The sequence below is a fragment of the Trichosurus vulpecula genome, chromosome 8, assembly GCF_011100635.1.
Source record: "Trichosurus vulpecula isolate mTriVul1 chromosome 8, mTriVul1.pri, whole genome shotgun sequence".
Classification (NCBI taxonomy): domain Eukaryota; kingdom Metazoa; phylum Chordata; class Mammalia; order Diprotodontia; family Phalangeridae; genus Trichosurus; species Trichosurus vulpecula.
Window position 1 is genome coordinate 205,017,581 of NC_050580.1, and position 19,802 is coordinate 205,037,382.

The following is a 19,802-nucleotide window of genomic DNA, read 5'->3' on the forward strand; positions in this document are numbered from 1 at the left end:
AAATCTGACCTCAGACATTTAACATTAGCCGTGTGACCCTGGGCAAATCACTTATCTCCAGTTGCCTCGCAAAAAAAAAAAAAAGTATAAATCCCACCCTCTACAAGAGGCCTTCCCCAGTCTCTTTCCTCTATTGTTTGTGCTTTCTCTTCAAGATTACCTCCCATTTACACTTTATGTATTTTGTCCGTACAAAGTTGTTTGCATGTTGTCTCCCTCATTACAATGGGAGTTCCTTGAGGGAGTGAGCCATATTTCTGCCTTTCTTTGTATCCTGCATTCTTAGCACAGTGTATGACATATACTAAGTACTAAATAAATGTTTGCTGAATGACTGGGTATGAAGGAAGAGTGGCTCATGGGATGGAGGGAGCAGAAGGAATCTTTTCCATCGCAATAAAAATACACCCCAAGAGACAAAGCTGATGACCATAGGTTGCTGGGGAAGGGGGTAAGGGGAAACCACAGCACAAGAGGAAGAGGTAACAAGGGATTAGGTTGGCACCACCAAAGAAGTGTGGGAAGTATAGCCTCTGCCCAGGGAGAACTGTGTCTGTTGGAGCTGCAGCATGAGGGGTATAATCCTCGTTGCAAAATCTTTTTCTGTCTCCACAACTACCATCATTTATTTCTCTTCCTTTCCATTCACACAGCCAGTCTCTCGCTACCTCTCATCTGGACTGTTGCAATAAACTAGGCCATCTTTTGCCTCATTTCTTACCTACCTTTAAATCACTAAATAGGTGTTGCCTCAGATAAACTGAGAACTGGGAAAGACCTTAACTTAAAAAGGCCAAGGTCTCCCCCTCCAAGGTTATCTCCAGTCATCCTGATCTATATTTTGCCATTGGGCCCACATGGCTTCAGAGAAGAGAGTGAGGCAGGTGACTTTGGCACAGCCTTGCCTCACTTAAATCCAATTCACTTGAAAGTCATGATGTCACCTTCCTGATGTCATGGTCTTCTTTGAGAATGAAGGATGAACAACAATAGCCCTGGTTGCACTGACTCCAACCTAAGCCTAATACATATAGCCAGGGTAATCCTTTTAGAGGATATCTCTCTGACCAGATTTATTCTCATGTTTAAAAATTCAATGACTACAACACAAAGGCTAAATACAACTAATTACACTCCAACCCAGACTCAAGTCTATAATCTTAAGACTGGCTATGAGATCATCTAATCCAATTCCCAATTTATAAATGAGGAAACTGAGTGATAGAGCAGTGATATGACTCAACCAAAGTCACACAGATAGTAAGTAACAAAGTCTACACCTCATTCCCACAAATCCAGTGCTCTTTCCATGCCATCTCCTAAATAAATCACCACTAGGCCAAGGACCTAATTGTGCAGGAAACAAACAGATCAGAAGACAAAAACAGAAGTTAAAGTTGAAGAAATCAATGTGATGATCATCATAACTGGATTCCTCTGGCCTCTCATCGGTTAAATAGGTGATTACTAACACAAAAGTCTTTGCAAAATACTTACAGGAATAAATAAGAGCTGGGAAGAGAGTTTCATTTCTTTCCTGAGCTGTTTCAACGAGCATACGTAGTGGTCCTTTTGGACATAAAACTGCTACCAAATCTGGAAAAAAGAAGAAAAAACAGAAAAAATACCATGAACCACAGTGGCTATAACTTGGGGTAGGTTGTGGGGAGGGGAGAGAAGGAAAAACTAGGTAAGATACCTTAGTGTCTCTTAATAGGATGTGAAGGTCAGAGGTAAAAATGACCCCCAAATAAACTATCAATAATATAATATCTATAAATATTGTTTGGGGTCTGACCTCTTCACACTTAATCTATAGTATACAAAATCAGCTGGGTTCTATGAATAAACCTTCCCATCTTGTAAGAAAGAGATAGTGATGATAACAAGATGAATCCATTCTCCAAAAACTGTCAATGTGCTATAAATAGAAATAGGCCACTGAGTTATTTCTCACTAAAAAAAAAAAAATCAAAAGTATAAGCTATAAATATGAGATTAATGACCTTAAAAAAGTCTAATGAGAAGGGTTTTGATTGAGCATTTCAAGATTGTGAAGAACATAATAAAATACATTAGTTGTTATTCCTTTTTTTCTTCTAACATTATATGTGAACTTAGGGATCTTGAAATTAGAGGGGAGTGGATTTAGAAAAAACAACAGAAACAGCACATAAAGAAGCATTTATTATTTCTACAGCTAGTTGATCAGTAGAACATAAAATACTTTAATGAATGAATTAAAGCACTGAGTAAGCACTTACTCTGTGCCTCAAGCACCGTTAAGCGTTGGGGATACAAATACAGAAGGGAAACAGTGGGATCAAGAAAGTGTACATTCTGATGGGGAAGACAACACAGAGATGGAGGTTGTGTCTAAGGAAGGAAATTATAGTCTGGGAGGTGAAGATGTCAAGTGGGATAATAGGGCAGTCCACTGACACACCCTCTACAGAATTAGGTTCCTATAAGAAGTATGTGAGACTGATAAATATCGAATAACAATAAATTTTTTTATACAAAATCATCCAGCTATTAAAAAATAATGGAGCTAGGAGCAAGTTTTTCACAATTCATTCCAAACCATTATACCATTCTCTATATTTTCTCAATTTAATTCAAAATTCAGAGCATGAAAATTTATGCTAAATAATAATTTTTTAATGAAGATCAAAATATCTACAGGATAGATGGAAAATATGTTAAGAGATCTTGTGCTTTGGAGATCAGCTCACTCCTTGGGTGGGGAAAAAAAAATCCCTACACACTCCCATTTTTAGCATGATTTATTACTTGATAAAGGAAAAGACACCTGTCCCAGTCCAAAAAGCAGCTCTTTCTAGCTTTCTATGTAGATGTACTACCAGATGACTGATGACACGTAAGTGTGATGACATTTATTTTTTAAATCAAACTATACTAAAATTAGCATTAGCTTAAGAATTTGGGAATTTCTTGACCTTTTTTGTGCTAACTCAACAGTTTAAAAACTCAAAAGCAGGGCTGAGAAACCCCGCTCTAAGCCATAAGTATCCTTTTTTTTCAGAAGCTCAAAGCACTTCACAGATATGTATCAGTTTCCCCAGCACTCCAACGAGGAAGATAAATTGCAAAAGATAATATTGCCACAGCGAAGTAGGAAAGCAAAGCAGATGTAAGATTTCCCAACAATACCAAAGATGTCTTAAATTTTAGGATGAAAATGACAGATCTTACTTTCAGATCTGCATTTCTGCAGATCTATCTTATGTCTAAGTGTTAAGAATAATGTAGTTTAGAATAACCAAATTCTTTCACAATAAAATTGAGATGGTACTGTGAGGTGAGTGGTACATAAGTAATCAGTATTTGAACAGTAAATAGGAAAGGCACTGTGTTATCCTAAAATACATGTCATATTTATGTGGTTATAGAGTAGTCTTGTTGAAGTGGGCATCTTTCTTGCCTTAATGAGGTTGTCTTTAAAAAAGAAACAATGCTACATAAGCTACTTTATAACAAGTTTGTAGTAAAGTAATATCAGAACAGTATATTCTGTTAAATACCATTTGGGTTAAATTTGCCAAAGTGATAAAATGTTATTTATATAGAACCTTTCTTGTAAAGATTTAAAAATCTTTTACAAACTATAAAAGTTTTCACTTTCAGGGTTGGCAAAATTATGGTCTAGATATGGTACAATTCACGTTCTCTCAGTCTCTAGTTTTTACATCTGGCATGTGAACTGAGTTATCACTACCAAAAATATTAAAGAAAATTAATATTTACTGACCAATTATGGCATAAAGTTAAAAGAGCAAGAAATCATGATTTCATCAGTGTGGGAACTTCCTCCTCTGAAGCAGGCTGCAATCTGATTATAACTTGTTGGATAAGTCTTAGAGAGATACCTGAGGCTCAGAGAAGTTAAGTGACTGGCCCATGGTCACATTATGTCATTTTTGGCCCTAAATCAAAATTATACGGAGGATAGACAGAGGATAGAACAAATCAAAGCAGAACCATCATAACTAAAGGAGCAGTATATTTTTATAAAACTTTACCATATATTGAAATCACAGCCAAGATGAGCCATGCAGTCCATTCAGGAAGGTACTTTATGAATACCAGAGCCATGAGGGCACTGATCATAATGAGATAAGCCTGCTGCAGCCGAAGGGGGCCTTTCCAGTGGATGCAAATCATTCCTACCACGCCAAAATTCCAGATCACGAGTGCCAGAGTGATATAGTCCATGGCAACATTGTAGGTTTTAAACACTTCACTGAAAAGCAGAGTTAAAAACAAAGGGGCTAGAACAAAGATGTATTGAATAACTGAAGAAAACAAAACACAACCACTTCCTAGAGGCGAAGCATAACATTATGAGATCAGACCTAAAAGAGCATTTACAGTTTCACTATTTTTTTAAAATCCTGACCTGTGACTTCATCAGTGTTGGATCTTCCCACTGTGAAAATTGCCTCCATCATACATGTAGGCCATTATACTCTTAGTTGCCTAGAGTATTGAGAGGTTAAGTGATTTATCTACATACATTTGTCACAAAAGGATTCTGTGTCAAGGCAGGAGCTGATCCCAAGACTTACTAACTCCCAAGCCTGTACTCTTATTATTCTACCACACTGCCTCTAGGTTTCACTAGAGTATTAACTTGGTAGCAGAAAATTCCTCCAAGCTACACTGGGGTTCATTGAAAGCACTCTGAAATCTAGGTTTGGCTTACCTTTGGTCAAATCTGTTAGCTTCATACTCAGCAATCAGCTATAAGCACTAATATTAGCATGATCGGTTTGAGCTGTATGCTGGAAATCATGTGAAAACCTATTTTCCAAGAACTTTGTTTCTTGCCCTTTCAGTTACCTGAGGTATTAGTAGAAAGATCAGCAATCATGATGTCAGTCACACCAGGAGAGGGGCAACTAAATGTAATGGCATTCTTGAGTTCTACTGAAGCATTACATTAGCTCCCAAAAGGGAAGAAAAGGAAAAACTCTACTGAAAATCTGGTTTGCTGAGGTGAGGTGTCAATTTGGGAGATTTTTGTTTATTTAGTACTAAAGACTGAATCTCCTTATCTTACCCAGGCTGGAAATATAGGGGCAACTCATAGGCTGGTCCCACTCCAATCAGTGTTGGAGCTGTGACCTTCTCTGGGCTGGTTTTCTGGTGGCTCCTCTTGTTCCTACAGGCTCACTACATTAATGCTGAACTTAGTGTGGATATCCAACCAGATGAGCCTACTGTAGCTTAGACTCTTGAGTTCAAAACAACTGCCAGCCTTAGCCTCTTTGGTAGCAGGGATTACAGACATGTACCACCAAGTCCAGCGATTCTACCTCTTAAAGTACCTAGTACAGCACCTAAAACATAAAGTAACAAATGAGAGACTGCTAAGAACTGACATTTTCACCCTTCTCTCCGAAACTTTCCTAGGTAGTTTGAGGCTAATTATATCTTGGGATTTATAACCCAAAGAGTCTTTAGTCTACTTCCTATGACATAAACAAACTATTCTTGGGGCTGCCCAGGTAGCTTGTTACAATAGCAAAGATCATCTATTCTTCCAATTTTTGAATGAATTTGAAAAGCATAATAAATACGGAAAAGAAAAAGTAGTCCATTACAGAATAGTCAAGCTAACAGTTTAATAAACATTTTAAAATAATAAAACCAAGCTAGCAGAATCTAAGATTGCATCAGTGTGTCCATTCAAATAAGAGAAGAAAACAATCCAGAAGAGAGGGACAGCCACTAGGAACACAGCTATAAACAACCCTATCAATATTTTGAACTTGTTTGCTAGACCTTATAAGGACTCCCTTGATTTGGATATGATCATAAGTATAACTGAAAAACAACGTAGATGGGCCTAAGTAAAGAGCAGACAGGAAATTTCTGAAAAGTATTTAGGCTTCTAGGTACTTACCCCAAATAAATGAATGAGAAAAAGAACAACAACAAGAGAGAGGAGATTATAAGCCAGGCATGGATCACCTAAAAAAGAAAGGGGTTCAGTTTTTATCATGAAACGGACTGGAAACGTCCATAAAAACTTATATTCATTCTTGCGTCAAAAAAAGGCTTAATCAAAGACGGACTCCAAGTATGAAATTCTATGATGCCTGTAAGCTACACGTGGGAGATGGCAGAATTTACGAGTGCTAGAATAGTGTATATTTGCATATAGTTTTTTGGTGCTGAAGATTTGGCACTGAACATTGAGTTAGTTACATATTAGGGTTTATAGGAAACTCAACAGGACATAAATGGAGACTCTCCCTGGCTCAGCCCTGGAGTTCTATTTTTTCCTTCATAAATAGTAGAGCTTTAGAAAAGAGCTGGCTCTAAAAGAGCAAATCATTAGCAGGAGATATGCATGCCACTAAAACCCAAGGTGGTAATGTCTGAAATACAGGAGTTTTATTTTATTTCTGAAATGAGCCCAAGGCATCATTGCAAATCTAAGTCAAAGGAACATTCAATAAATGGACTTCTGAGCACTGGGGCAGGACAAGCAAGCTCTCAATTTGACAAAAGAAAGTTTAAGGCTAGGCTGAAATCTCATTAAGACTTTCACTACATGAACTCTTATTACATGGTTCAATAACAAGTAGTCATATGACGAGCTCCATGAAACATGTCTACTCGCTTACTATCATTGTACAAAATTTCTGTAGGTCTCTACAAAGTACTTTACAAATTACTACTATCCAGGTACTCCTTCTGTTCTTTTTTTAAAAATAAATTTATTTTTTATTTTGAGTTTAGAACACTCAGTTCCACAAGTTTTGGGGTTCCAAATTTTCTCTTCCTCCCTCTCCTTCCTACATCCATGGTAGTATGAAGCACAATTTGAATTTTTAATATAATACGGAAGATGAAAAAACTTTTTTTCAAAAGGAACATAAGCTGATCATACTTGCATAATGCAAACTAACCGGCCTAGTTAAAATAAATTTAGGGTTTCTCAAAGTAATTTCCGAAGTAAGACCTAAAGTAGAACAGTGGTTACTGTGAGTGGTCATTTTTTCACACTGTAGTTCTGCAGTTCTTTGCCCAGGGCTTGGCTAGATAATTCTGTCCCACTGTATCCAGTGATCACTTTTAATTTCTAAATTGGCCTAGTTCTCAACTAGAGCATTAAAATGTCATGCATCTCCAGGAAAAGGCAGGAGATCTGTGAAGAATCACTTCCGAACTTCAATTACCTCATCTACAGGATGGAAATACTCACATAGTTGTCTGGGGCACTGAGAAATTAAACGACTTGCCTAAAGTCACAGGGCCAATACTATCAAAGGCAGACACTAAGCCTAGGGCCTTCTGATTCCAAGGCCAGCCCTGATCCACTACTCCACGTGGCTGTATTATTACTTTTATTGTGATTAGTGTAATAATTACTATCCATAATAACAATAATAATTGGCTGCCGCCCACAATTTTCAAAGAACCCTTAGACTCTTTGTAAGGTACAAATAAACATCTCTAAAAGAATTTACTATTTGCCAAGTGACTCAAGTGCCAAGGGCCTCAGTTTCTTCATCTATAAAGGGAAATATAAATGGCCTCTATGGTGTTTCCAGTTCTAAATTTATAATCTTATGAGAAAGTAATCTTTCTTGGGCTGCTTAGGTGACATTTTCTCTTAAAGTTTAGGCAATATTTTCACCTATGCTCACTTTCAGATACAATCCAAGTCACAAGTATATCAACCATCCGAAACACTGACTAAAATTCTTGATGGCAAACACTTATTTTATGTATCCTAGCACCATTCGCACTGATAACCATGTAGAGTGTTAAGTGATTTATGCTGATAAATCCATCTCTCTCAAAAGTTGTTTCATTACCATGAGATGCAACTAAAAGGGAGAAGACATTTTTATTGCAAGTCAAGCAATCATATTTGCTATGAAATGCACAAACTCAATTCTCTTCAGTTATTTTAATTTGCGCTTCAGAAAGCTCTAGTCTTAATAATTGTCAATTATTTCATGATTCCCTCCTGTTTACTTCACCTAAGGATTTCATTAAATCAGTGACTGCTCTTTTCAGTGACCTGTATTTATACAGTAAAAAATTTTTTCATAAATTGCTATCTAAAAAAGAAACTACTTCCCAAATTTATTAAAATGTGTAATGAAGACCCGAAAATATTTTTTCTCCTCAACTGCATTTCTAATAAACAATACTTAAAATGACCTAATGAAGTTCAAATAATGTGAATAATAATAAACAAAAGAAGTGACTATAATAATAATAAACAACATGAATACTACCTTAACAGAAATAGAAGACAGTATATCCAAATCCAAAACCGTTTATGTCCATGACTTAATCGCACTCTCTTTTGGGATCACAGACAAGGAAAACGTTAGTCTCCTAACTCTGTGAAGTCCCCTCAGCTTTCCCCCATAACAGTCGTCACTGTTGATGGTTTCACAGGAGGGAGCCATTACTCCAACACAAAGAAATAATTCATTCTAACACTCCTTCAGTAGCATTCCCTGAAACGAACTTTAATGAACTTTTGCAATTTCAGTCTGCAAAAAGTGCTTTTTGAATTGAATTGTAAAAAAAAACTTCGGGGCATGTATTATCAGCTTTTTTCATACTCCAGTTGTTTTAATTTTTTTTTAAAGTTCTATATCTTTCACAAGGACATTACACAACCTTTTCAAATGCTCAAACATTTATGTGGTGGCTTTCAAAACAGGTCAAGGCAAGTTTCTAAACTCCACAGACTCAAATACTCATACTTCATTTTATAATCCCGCCCACAGTGTTTTGTTTCTCCAAAGTCAATTTTAGTTAATAAAACTTGAACAAAATTAGATGCCAACATGAAAAAAAATGACAAAATAAGTCTGAATTTCTAGTTGTATACAAATTTTCTTTAAGCAGTCTGAAAATGTGAGCTAAAAGAGCAAAACTACCAAAAAAAATCATGAAATACTTAGTGTTAATATCACTGTTAGATAATATAAAACTATTCAGTTGGTTCAAGGGCTAATAATCCAGTTTATAGATTATTTGGGAGCCTGGCTGCTTCTCCAGTCTGCTTTGGCCATTTTCCTTTTCATTTATACAGCCTCTAAAGTCACAGAGAAATTAAATTTAACTAACCAATTAGTGTTAAAGGAGAAAGTACTAGACTGGGAGTCAGGAGACCTGGATTAAAATCCCAGATGTGGCACAGAGCAGCCATGTATCTTTAGGCAAGTAAAATTACCTTCCTAAGCTTCAGTTTCCTTATCTATAAAATGACGTTAGACCAAATGATTTCTAAGTTGCCACCCAGGTATAAATCCTATAATCTGATCCTAGGATCACTGTCCTTTCGAACTTTAACCGGGCAACTCTTCACTTGCTTTTTCAAAAAAAGTATGACAGTGCTACTCATGTCCTGCCAGAGAGGTGACAGATGTAAAATGAAGAAGACAAATATTTCTGGACACAGTCAACGCGGGAATGTGTTTTGCTGGGCTATGCATGTTTATCACGAGGATATTCTTTTTTCTTTGTTGTGCAATGTTAGTTAATTGGTTAGTGTAGGAAGGAGACAGAAAATGTTTGTAAAAATAATTTTTTTAAAAAAAGACAGCATATAAACTTGGCCCCAGAGAAAAGATGATGAGATGCAAATCCCTTCCTTGTTTGTAGAGGCAGGGGCCTATGCAAGTGGAATACTGCATATGCTGCTAGACTGTGTTGTTTAATTTGGCTCAATTTTCCCCCCCTCCTTTCTTTTTTAATTCTTTGGTATAAGGAATGGCTTGATGGATACAGGCAGGAAGAAGGATTTTTTTTTTTGAAATGAAGGTGATGTAAAAACAAAAACATGCCAATTTTTTTAAAATTAAAAGCTATGACAGCAAGCAGCAAGGGCTGAGATGATTAGCAGAAATGAACTTTTTTAGATCACCTTCAGGTTTCAAATATCTCTCCCACAGCCACAGGCAGGAAAGTTGGTGATACTGTTTTGATGGCAAGTATTTCTTATTCATTCGATACTCCAATGGACCTATGGTCTTAATGATGGGAACATACTCTAATGATCCAGAGCGTATGCAGCCATATTTGACTGTCCTGTATGCTTCCTGTTCATGTTCTTTTGTAAATCGGACACCCAACATATTAGGTGGAGCTTCCTCTCACTCCCTTGAAAATGCACAGATATCAAAGAGCACATGGGTTATCAGCCATCCTTCAAAATCAATCAACAAACACTTGTTAAGCACCTACTATATGTCAGGCACTGTGCTAAACAATGGAGATACAAAAAAAGGCAAAAGACAGTCCTTGCCCTCAAAGAACTTACAATCTAACCAACCTCTGTTATGTGACTAGACTATCTTCTTTTCTAGTCATACATTTTTCTAATGATATTCCTTATTTTCCCAACATGAGGATCATTTTACTTGAATCTTCAGCATGGATTAGGATTTAATTTTAATCTGAACAATTTATCTTAATAAAGATAGGAGCAGTAAACCATAGGTACCCACATATGCAGTGGTATATAGATTATGGTGCATTAGATGGTCCACACCTCTATGACTTGGTTAAAGTTAGGAATGATAATACAAACTATTAATACTGAACGGTGCCCAGAGATGACTAGCTGACTAGGTATGCTAGCCTAACACTTCCTGTGAACCCCAATGGTCTTATTATTAATAAACAAGTCCTTAACATTTGTAAAGTACCTTACAGTTCATAAAGAACTTTCATGTATATTATCTCATGCAATGAGAGTGAGATGAGATAGGTATATGCTAAATCAGTATTTGTGAAACTGAGAAATGGGACCTCTGTGAGAATCACAGCATACAGGGGTGATACAGGGATTAGAGCTATCTCACTCTAACCACTTGATTGATGGTAGGAGTAGGATCTATGCTCCCAGCTAAGTATAAAGATAAGCTATTTTTAAACTTTATCTTCTTCACCATCCACAGCCAGTTAATGACCAAAGCCTGTCAATTCATCCTCTGCTGCAATTTTTGGACCTACTCTTCTTCCCTATTCCCATAATCCTACACTGGCCTCTAAATTTCTCAATTTCTGGTTTGTGAGGCTCAAATGAGTCACGATGACAGGAGTTAAATATGATATGAAAGGAAACTGAAAAGAACCCCTAAGATCATCATTTTGAGGTTTTGACTGAAAAGGGAACTAGAAACCACTGCAAATTTTTGATAAAGGTGACAGGACCAAAATTTTGTTTTTGGATAATTATTTTTGTTCTTCATGGGGTAAATTCAAAAGAGTACCTTCAGGCTTTCAAGAAAGTTAGTTAATGTGACAGTGCATAAGTTCAAATATGAGAAATCTGAGGTCTGATGAGAGACTAGGAACAGAGAGAAAAGAGGAAGAACTGGTAGACTCTGGTGATGTAAACAGTAAAGAACATGGAGAAATTGAAGATGACTAACAAAGACTTAGCTAACAATAACTGAGAAACTGGAAAGTGGTAAGAGTAGAGTAAATGAAAGATAGTGAGTTCAATCTCCGATTGAGCTTTAGATATTAGCAGCTATCCAAGTAGGGATGACCTACAGAGAGTAAGGAGTATGTGAATGAGAACATGCTGAGACCAGGTCAGAGATTATGATTTAGGAGTAGCTAGTAATTAAACTATGAGAAAGTATGGGATACTTGAAGAAGTATTAGGAGAAGCATAAGAGACCCCAAGGAATAGCCTTAAGGGACTTTCCCAGGTAGGCTGGAGAGAAGAAGAACTAGAAAAGGTACAGCACAGAGGGTGCTGAGTAGTAAGAGAAGGGGCAGAAAAAGCAGTGTGACCCGTCAGGAAGCCTCTCCTGATTGTCAAGGAAAAGAGTGGAATATCAAAGACAGAAAACCTAGAGAGGTGGGAAAACAAAAGAGGAATTTTGTGAAGAGAAGTCACTAGATGCCTCAGCAGGAACTATTTCTGTGGAGAAATCAGAAAGGAAATCAGGGTTCAGGGACATAAGTAATGATGAAATGGAGTAAGCCCATATGTATTTAGAGCAGAGGGAAATGAACCCAAGGTTCAACATCACAGAATGCACAGAAAGGTAAAAGAGAGAACTTTATTGTAAAATTAATAATAACAATAATAGTCAGCATTTACAGAGTGCTTAAGCACTGTGCTATGTACTTTACAAATATCTCATTTAATCTTCACTAGAACCTTGGGAGATAGGTGCTAATATTATCTCCATTTTACAGCTGAGGAAATTAAGGCAGGCAGAGGCTTAGTGACTTGCCCATGAAGCACATGTGAACTCTTGTCTTCTTGACTACAGGCCCAGCACTCTATCTGCTGCCCCACCTAACAGCCTTAGTAACCAAGAATGATCAAGATACGAAATAAACAAAGACCAGAAAAGGCAGGATATAATTCACATATAGTGTCACAAAAAGAAGCGAGAAATGCAGATAAAGAGTAGCTCCAGGCAAACAACTACAGGGAATTTACATGGAGGAATAGAGATAAAGAATCAAAGACTTGTATAGTTTCTTTCCCTGTCATCAACCTAAAGCCACAACTCTCTTAAATCTTCATCTGCCAAATGAAGTCATTCAGTGAATGACTTTTTAATCAGAAGGTCAATAAAAAGCATTGAGAGATTACACTTTACATTTCCCACTGTAGAAGGGGTCAACTTAGGAATAAACAGTCCTAAAAAGAATTGCAAACTATAAGCCACATGAAATATTGCTCCAGATCAATAATAACAGAAGAAAAATGCTAATTAAAAGAACTTTTAGACTCTACCTCACATCCAGAAAATTGGGAAAGAAAAAAAATTGAAATAACCAAAGTTATAGGAGCTTCAGGAAGTCAAGCACACTAATACACTATTGGTAAGCTGTGAACTGATCCCAACAGTTTGGTTAGCAATTGGGAATTATGCTAAGTAGGTGATTAACATACTCACTGAACTGGACACAAAGTAGATGCCTATTAATTATGGAATAGCTAAATAAATTGTGGCACATCAACATAATAGGATATTATTGTATTCTAAGAAATGATCAAGGTATTAGAGAAACATGGCAAATTCATTACATGAACTAATACAGAATGAAGTCAAAAGAACCAGGAAAATAATATATACAATGATAACAATGCGAATGGAAAGAACAAGAAAAAGAACACATGAATTATAATATGCAAACCTGGCCCCAAAGAGGAGATGAGAAAATGCACCTGTATCCTTTATTTGAAGAGCAAGGGAATGTGGGTGTTAGATGTCAGATTCAGCTGATATGTTGGTTAAGCTTTGCTAAATGTGTTTTCCCCTTTTCTTGTGTTGTCAAGGAGGGAAGAATATATTCAAAAACAAAGGTGATTTAAAAACAAAAGCTATCGATGAAAAATTTAAATTAATTTTTAAAAGAATTTATGACTTGACTTTTCCTGGTCTAAAGTATAGGCAAGCATAAGATGAACTGGCAAGATTGAAAAGAAATGGTCATTAAATAGTCAAATCATTAAATCAGGTTCTTAGGCTTTTCATCTCACCTTATAGCACCTGTATTTGTAAAGTACTACCAATAGGATGGTCATAACCACAATAACACTGATCATGATGGCAGCATTCAGAATGGAGTGCAGTGCTCTCTGCCCTACAGTTTCTGTGTCTTCAGTGAACGGAGTATAAATCCTAAAGGAAATCAAAATACAACAAAAGTCCATTGCTATATCAGATTATATCCTAAACCATAATTCTGTGTCTTCCTTCCCCCACAATGCAAAAAGATAATAGAATTTTTCTCAATTAATTTTGAAAATTAACTTTTTTCCAACTCATCTATTCTAGTAATTTTTTTAAGCACAATATTTACTGAGCACAATATTTACTTGCTTTAATTTCAAACAAGGTGTTGGCTCCATCTAGTGGATACTTTATAGGAAGCTATCTTAAGTCAAATGATCTTCATTCACTACTTGCTGATAAATAAGACAAAAAATAGATTTACACTACGAAGAAGCTAAGGGTGATTAAATGGTTTGTAATTCTTGATTTTTGCCTCTTAAAAAAAGGACACAATTTCATGAAGACTGAAAATTAAATTGAATACTGAGATAAAATCACATGGCACCAGAGATTCTTTACTTGGCAAAGAATTATCTACAGTAGAAATTCTCAAGTTTTATTCCTTGATTACTTATTATCTTCACATGCCACCTCCTCCAATTCTTTCCTCCTACAACACCTCCCACAAGAAAACGAAGGTTAATCTTGCAATGTCTAATGTCAGCAAAAATATTTTCAAGATTTCCAATACAGCCTATCCCATTCAAAATACTTCTTCAACTAGGATCCAAAAGCTTCCTTCCCCTTGTCAAGAAACAATTTGCTTTTGAGCATCAGAGGAAGACTCTACAATTAAGGTACCTTTATTATAAGAGGCCTCTAAAAGTGATAACTGAATCTTTAAAAACCCTCCCTGTTTTAGAGAATAATAAAATAAATATATCATACATACAATTGTCCATCCTTCCGGGTATAAAAGCTGACAGATTTGATGGTAGCCACAACCACAACCATGCAGAGTGTGACTGGTACAAATAGCATAATCACATGCTTGGCACCATATTTTAAAGTCAACTCTTCATCTTCTTCATCATCGTGTTCCACCACCTGCCTTGTACCACCCTGGGGTTGTCCATTGGTCTCTGACTCAGGGTTACCATGCCGCCGCCTTTCACTATGTTCATGCCGCTGTCTTTCCCTGCCATCATTCTGAAAAACACAAACAATCCTTTTTCAGTAAAACACATTTTTAGTAAAGTTAGCCCCTGAAGCTAGAAGAACTAGTGCTAACAAAATGATTATAACAAGCATCAATGATGAGAAAAAGCTAACTAAGAGGCAGTGTAGAGTTGAAAAGGTCCTGCCAAACTAGATTATTCACTCTTCTTCAAATGTGTTCTTTCTTCTCCACATCTCTGCTCATGCCATTCTTATGGCCAAATATGCTTCCCCTTCCATTTGTGCCTACTGAAATCCTCATCCTATGGAACCCAGTCTGTACACCTTTTCTCCCTCACCATTTTCCCTACAACTTCTACAGCATTTTGCTTGTATTACTCTCAACACAGTACAAAATTTAGCTGTATTGTAGTATAATGAAGCTTTAAAGGTGCCTTGTCCATAGCAAGTACTCAAATGTTTGATGAATTGATGAATGACATATTCAGGAAATATCAATCAGGCATTTTGGCTTATAATGAAAATCAGCCAGCACTTCAAGCTTATATTAGACCAGTTTAACATCACCTGTGCTCCTTTCTCTCCTAACATATTTCTTTCTAATTTGGGTAATACTTGGTTGCCATTGTAAATACTGAAAATTTGTATTACTTTCTAAATTACAGGTATATTTTAATAGAATTCATTACTACAAAATTTAAGAGGATTTAGTACTAATATTAATAAATAATAGCTAACACTTAATAGGGGCAGCTAGGTGGCTCAGTAGATGGAACACTGGATTTGAAAACAGGACGACTCATCTACCTGAGTTCAAATCTGGCCTCAGACACTTACCAGCTGTGTGACCCTGGGTGATTCACTTAGCCCTGTTTGCCTCAGTTTCCTCATCTGTAAAATGAGCTGGAGATGGCAAACCACTCCAGTATTTTTGCCAAGAAAACCCCAAATAGGGTCACCAAGAGTGGGACATGACCAAACAAATAACTGAACAAGAAACAATAGCACTTTAAGGTTTACAAAGTGCTTTACATATGTTATCTCTTTTGATCTTCACAACAACCCTCAAAAGTAGGTACGATTAACTCCATTTTACAGATGAGGAAACTGAGGCAAACAGGCAAGAGGTTAAGTGACTTGCCCAAGCCACAAAGCTAGTAAGCACTTGAGGCTGGATAAGAATTCAGGACTTCCTGATGCTACCCAGTGCTCTATCCACTGTGCCACCCAGCTCCAACTTATTCTCTGCTCGCATCCCCTTCTCAGGATTACCTACAATATAATAAGGACCTGGAGCAGACTTTTAATGACATATTTCTAAAAACTGCTGCAGGGTAACGTATTGGATGCAGCCAAACAGAAAAGGGTTGTATAATGGATACTGGCTTAACAGTTTTGCTTTTGGAGAATATGAGATGATATCTATAATAATAGTTAACATACCATATTTCCTTAATAAAAATGCCTCATCTACATTAGCTCATTTGAACCTCACAACAACCTGCAAAAGAGGCATTACTGTTTTCCTTATTTTATAGATGAGGAAGTTGAGGCAAAGAGAGGATAAGTGACTTGCCTGAGGTCACAGGGCTAGTAAGTGTCTAGGGAAGAATTTGAATTCATAACTTCCTGACTTTAGAGTCTGGATAACTAGTCTTGTTCCTCTTTTCCCACACTTCAAACTCTGCTCTTCCTAGCTTTGGTTTGAGAAACAAACAGGGGAGGAATTATCTTGAATTGAGTCATGCTTGCTAACTCCTTGGAAATACACCCAGCCATTCTTCTAATTTCCCATCAGACATACTAACTTGGGCTGCTCTTCCATGACTAGTGAGTTCCATGACACATAGCAGATTATTAAGGCAGCTAGGTGGTGTAGTGAACAAAGCAGAGACTTGAAGAAAAAGACAAAGAGAAAGAGTGTTCCAAACTCTAAACGTCCCTCCTATTGATCTTTTAGCACAACCCTCTTCTCTGAAAACTACTTCAGGAATCTGGGATGAGGAAAGACTTGTTGAGCTTACTTCTCTTTTTAACTTCTCCCTCCTATTCAGCATTATATTCCTCTACAATTTGACTTTGAGACTTCCTTTTGGCCACTTTTCTAAACCTTTCCCTATCCTGGTAAATTGAAATTTGCCAACTGGCTGCAGAGTGACTATGGCTGACAAGAAAAGGAACCTGTCAAAGCAACAGTATGGCATTCTAGGGTAACTACTGTCCCCGAGAAGTGGCAGAACAAAACCAATATCCCCCACCCAAAGAAAAGCCAGCATTTCTCCCACTGTTTCACCTCACCTCAAATATTGTTTGAGTGAGCCCTGAAAAGTCAAGAATATTATCTTCTTTTTTATCTTTTTTATTATTTATTCTTCTTATCTTATACTCAGGAGTGTGCTGGTAGATATTCAAAATCTGGATCTCCAAGGAGGACAAAAATGTACTCATAATACGCTTTTAAGTTTAAATGGCTTTATTAACATTTTCTCCATCACTTAATGAAGTCTAGTCAATCAACAAAACAACCATGCAGCCCTGATGTGCAATGTTTGCCAATTTCTGAGGTGTAAATGCTCACCTTGAAAATTTAACAATGAGCTCATGGTATGAGCTGGCTCCAGCACCCCCTGCTTGTCCTCCTCTTCCTTACCAATGTCTTATCAGAAATCTTTACTACATACAGGATAACCCTCTTGATCAACCGGTCTACAGACTATTCATGACCTTTTCCCCCTTTACAGAGTCTCAATCTTAAGTTTTTAGCATGAATCTGTCATAAATCTGATAATTTCTGAAGTTAGTCAAATAAAAGAAATGCTACTTTTCTATTCTTAATAAAAGCATGTGGGTCCTGAAACAAATGACTAGGGGTAAGAGAAGGTTGTAGTCGCCTGTGGCAGAGTAGTAAATTATGACACAGTGAGGAGCGAATGTTGTCTTATGACATATAGGATGAAAATAATTGAGAATTAAAAGTACTAGTGATGATTGTAACATTGTTGGAGGGACTGTTTCAGAGGCAAAAATTAAAAATAGAAGTTAGAGGTAAGTAATGACTAATTTCTAGTGACTTCAGGATTAGAAGGAATGAATTATCTCTATATTAATGATATCTCAAATAGGGAGGGGACATTTGAAGAATGATTAAGGTCTATTGGCAAGTTTGTTTATGATTATGTCAGGATTCCCAGAGCACAAAGTTTTAGCCATTTTCCTTTTCAAAGAGGACAATTCACTTTTGTTGTCCTCTTCCTCTGACTCCCTTTCTCCCAGTTGCAGGGAGTGAAAGAGTAGGAGATACAGGTCAAGATCCCAAAGTCCTCATGCTGTGAGAAGCAGAAATCATATGAAAACTACGTTGTGACTGATGATCTTAGATGAAGTTTTATTTATTTGATCCTATCCCCCCTCATCACCAAAAACTTGCCCCATCCTACCCTATCATTCCCTACTTTCTTTTTCTTTTTTTGGAGGAGGGGAGGCAAGGCAATTGGGGTTGGAGTGGAGGCAAGGCCATTGGAGTTAAGTGACTTGCCCAAGGTCATAGAGCTAGTGAGTGTCAAGTGTCTGAGGCTGGATTTGAACCCAGGTCCTCCTGACTCCAGGGCCAGTGCTCTATTCACTGTGCCACTTAGCTGTCCCTCATTCCTATTTTCAATCCTTATCCGCTGGCTCCTTCCCTGCGGCCTAGAAACATGCCCCATCTCAATCCTTTAACAACAAACAAAAAACCCCACAATGTTCACTTGACCCTCTCTTTTTTTTTGTTTGTTTTTTGGAGGGGGGAAGGCAGGGCAATTGGGGTTAAGTGACTTGCCTAAGGTCACACGGCTAGTGTGTTAAGTGTCTGAGACCAAATTTGAACTCAGGTCCTCCTGACTCCAGGGCCAGTGCTCTGCTTACTGTGCCACCTAGCTGTCCTTGACCCTCTCTTCCCAAGCTATTTTTATGTATCTTCGCTTCACAAACTCCTAGAAAAAGCCACACACCCACACTGCTACCACTTTTTCAACTCCCACTCTTCAATCCCCTTTACCTGACTTTAGCACTTGACTAAAATCCTCTCCTAAAATCCTCTTCAGTATCTGACACTACTGGTTACTCTTTCCCAATCCACCCCAAATATTCTCTTCTCCCTGGGTTTTCTCAACTACTTTTTCTGAGTTCTTCTCTAACCCATGAAAATGAGAGCTTTCTGTCTTTTACAGGATTGACATCCATGTACTACCACCCCTTATGTGTAGATATACCCCAAAGCTCTGTCCTGAGCATATGTGTGGGCATGCATTCTCCCTCTCTCCCATCTTGTTATAATAATTTCATTAGCTTCTATCTCTGCACTACTACCTACATGCATATGACTCTCATATTTGCATATCCCTCCCTCATTTCTCTTGAGCACCGAACCCACATCACTAACTGCAGCTGGATATCTTCACCCAGATGTCCATTAGGCACCTCAAACTTAAAACATCCAAACAGAACTCCACATCTTTTTCTGTGCTCCCTGCGCTTCTGATTCTTCATTTCTGGCAACAGCACCACCGTGCTTCCAATAAGTCACTCAGCTTCTCAACTCCTTCACCCCTTTCTTGCCACATATCCAACCAGTGGCAAAGTTTTGTCAATTGCACTGATGGGGTGCTTGGGGGCCTGTGCTTGGTCCACAGTTCCAAAATCACACCTCTCCCTAGTCTCAAAATACCATCCCTAGCAGTTTCTCTCTAGCAAAACAGGGCAGCATGCCCTAGCAAGACGTTTGTCTCTCTTCGTGATCCAGTGGCCAGATGTACCTATAGAATTTTTTAGTCTGACCAGCTGTGTATGTGCTGAGCTGGCTGTGCACTGGGTCATAATGATATTCACTATTCAATGGACTATCATATACATGCCAGACCAGTATGTATACTCACTTAAATCTTGTCTAACAAGACACTGATGGGAGCAGCCTGGGTATGTTCCAGTCAGCCCTGACTGTTAGTTGACTTAGTAACATTTCAGGCATAAAACCTCCATGTAGCCCCCCTCTGGGCTATTTCCCAGTGAACTCTAGGAAAGAACTCTGCACAGTAGATACAAAAAGTA

The 19,802-nt window shown here is 37.6% G+C and overlaps 1 protein-coding gene across 3 annotated transcripts in view; it reads right to left on the minus strand.

Moving 5' to 3' along the window:
• Nucleotides 1-19,802, minus strand: part of PSEN1 (presenilin 1) — a 70,963-nt gene that overhangs the window by 24,563 nt on the left and 26,598 nt on the right. For all 3 annotated transcript variants that reach the window (XM_036734621.1, XM_036734622.1, XM_036734623.1), the window contains exons 3-7: nt 14,491-14,747; nt 13,523-13,664; nt 5,930-5,997; nt 4,044-4,264; nt 1,498-1,596 (exon numbers count right to left, since the gene is read on the minus strand). In XM_036734621.1, the coding sequence (XP_036590516.1) occupies nt 1,498-1,596; nt 4,044-4,264; nt 5,930-5,997; nt 13,523-13,664; nt 14,491-14,747 (787 nt within the window). The remainder of the gene's footprint in view (nt 1-1,497; nt 1,597-4,043; nt 4,265-5,929; nt 5,998-13,522; nt 13,665-14,490; nt 14,748-19,802) is intronic.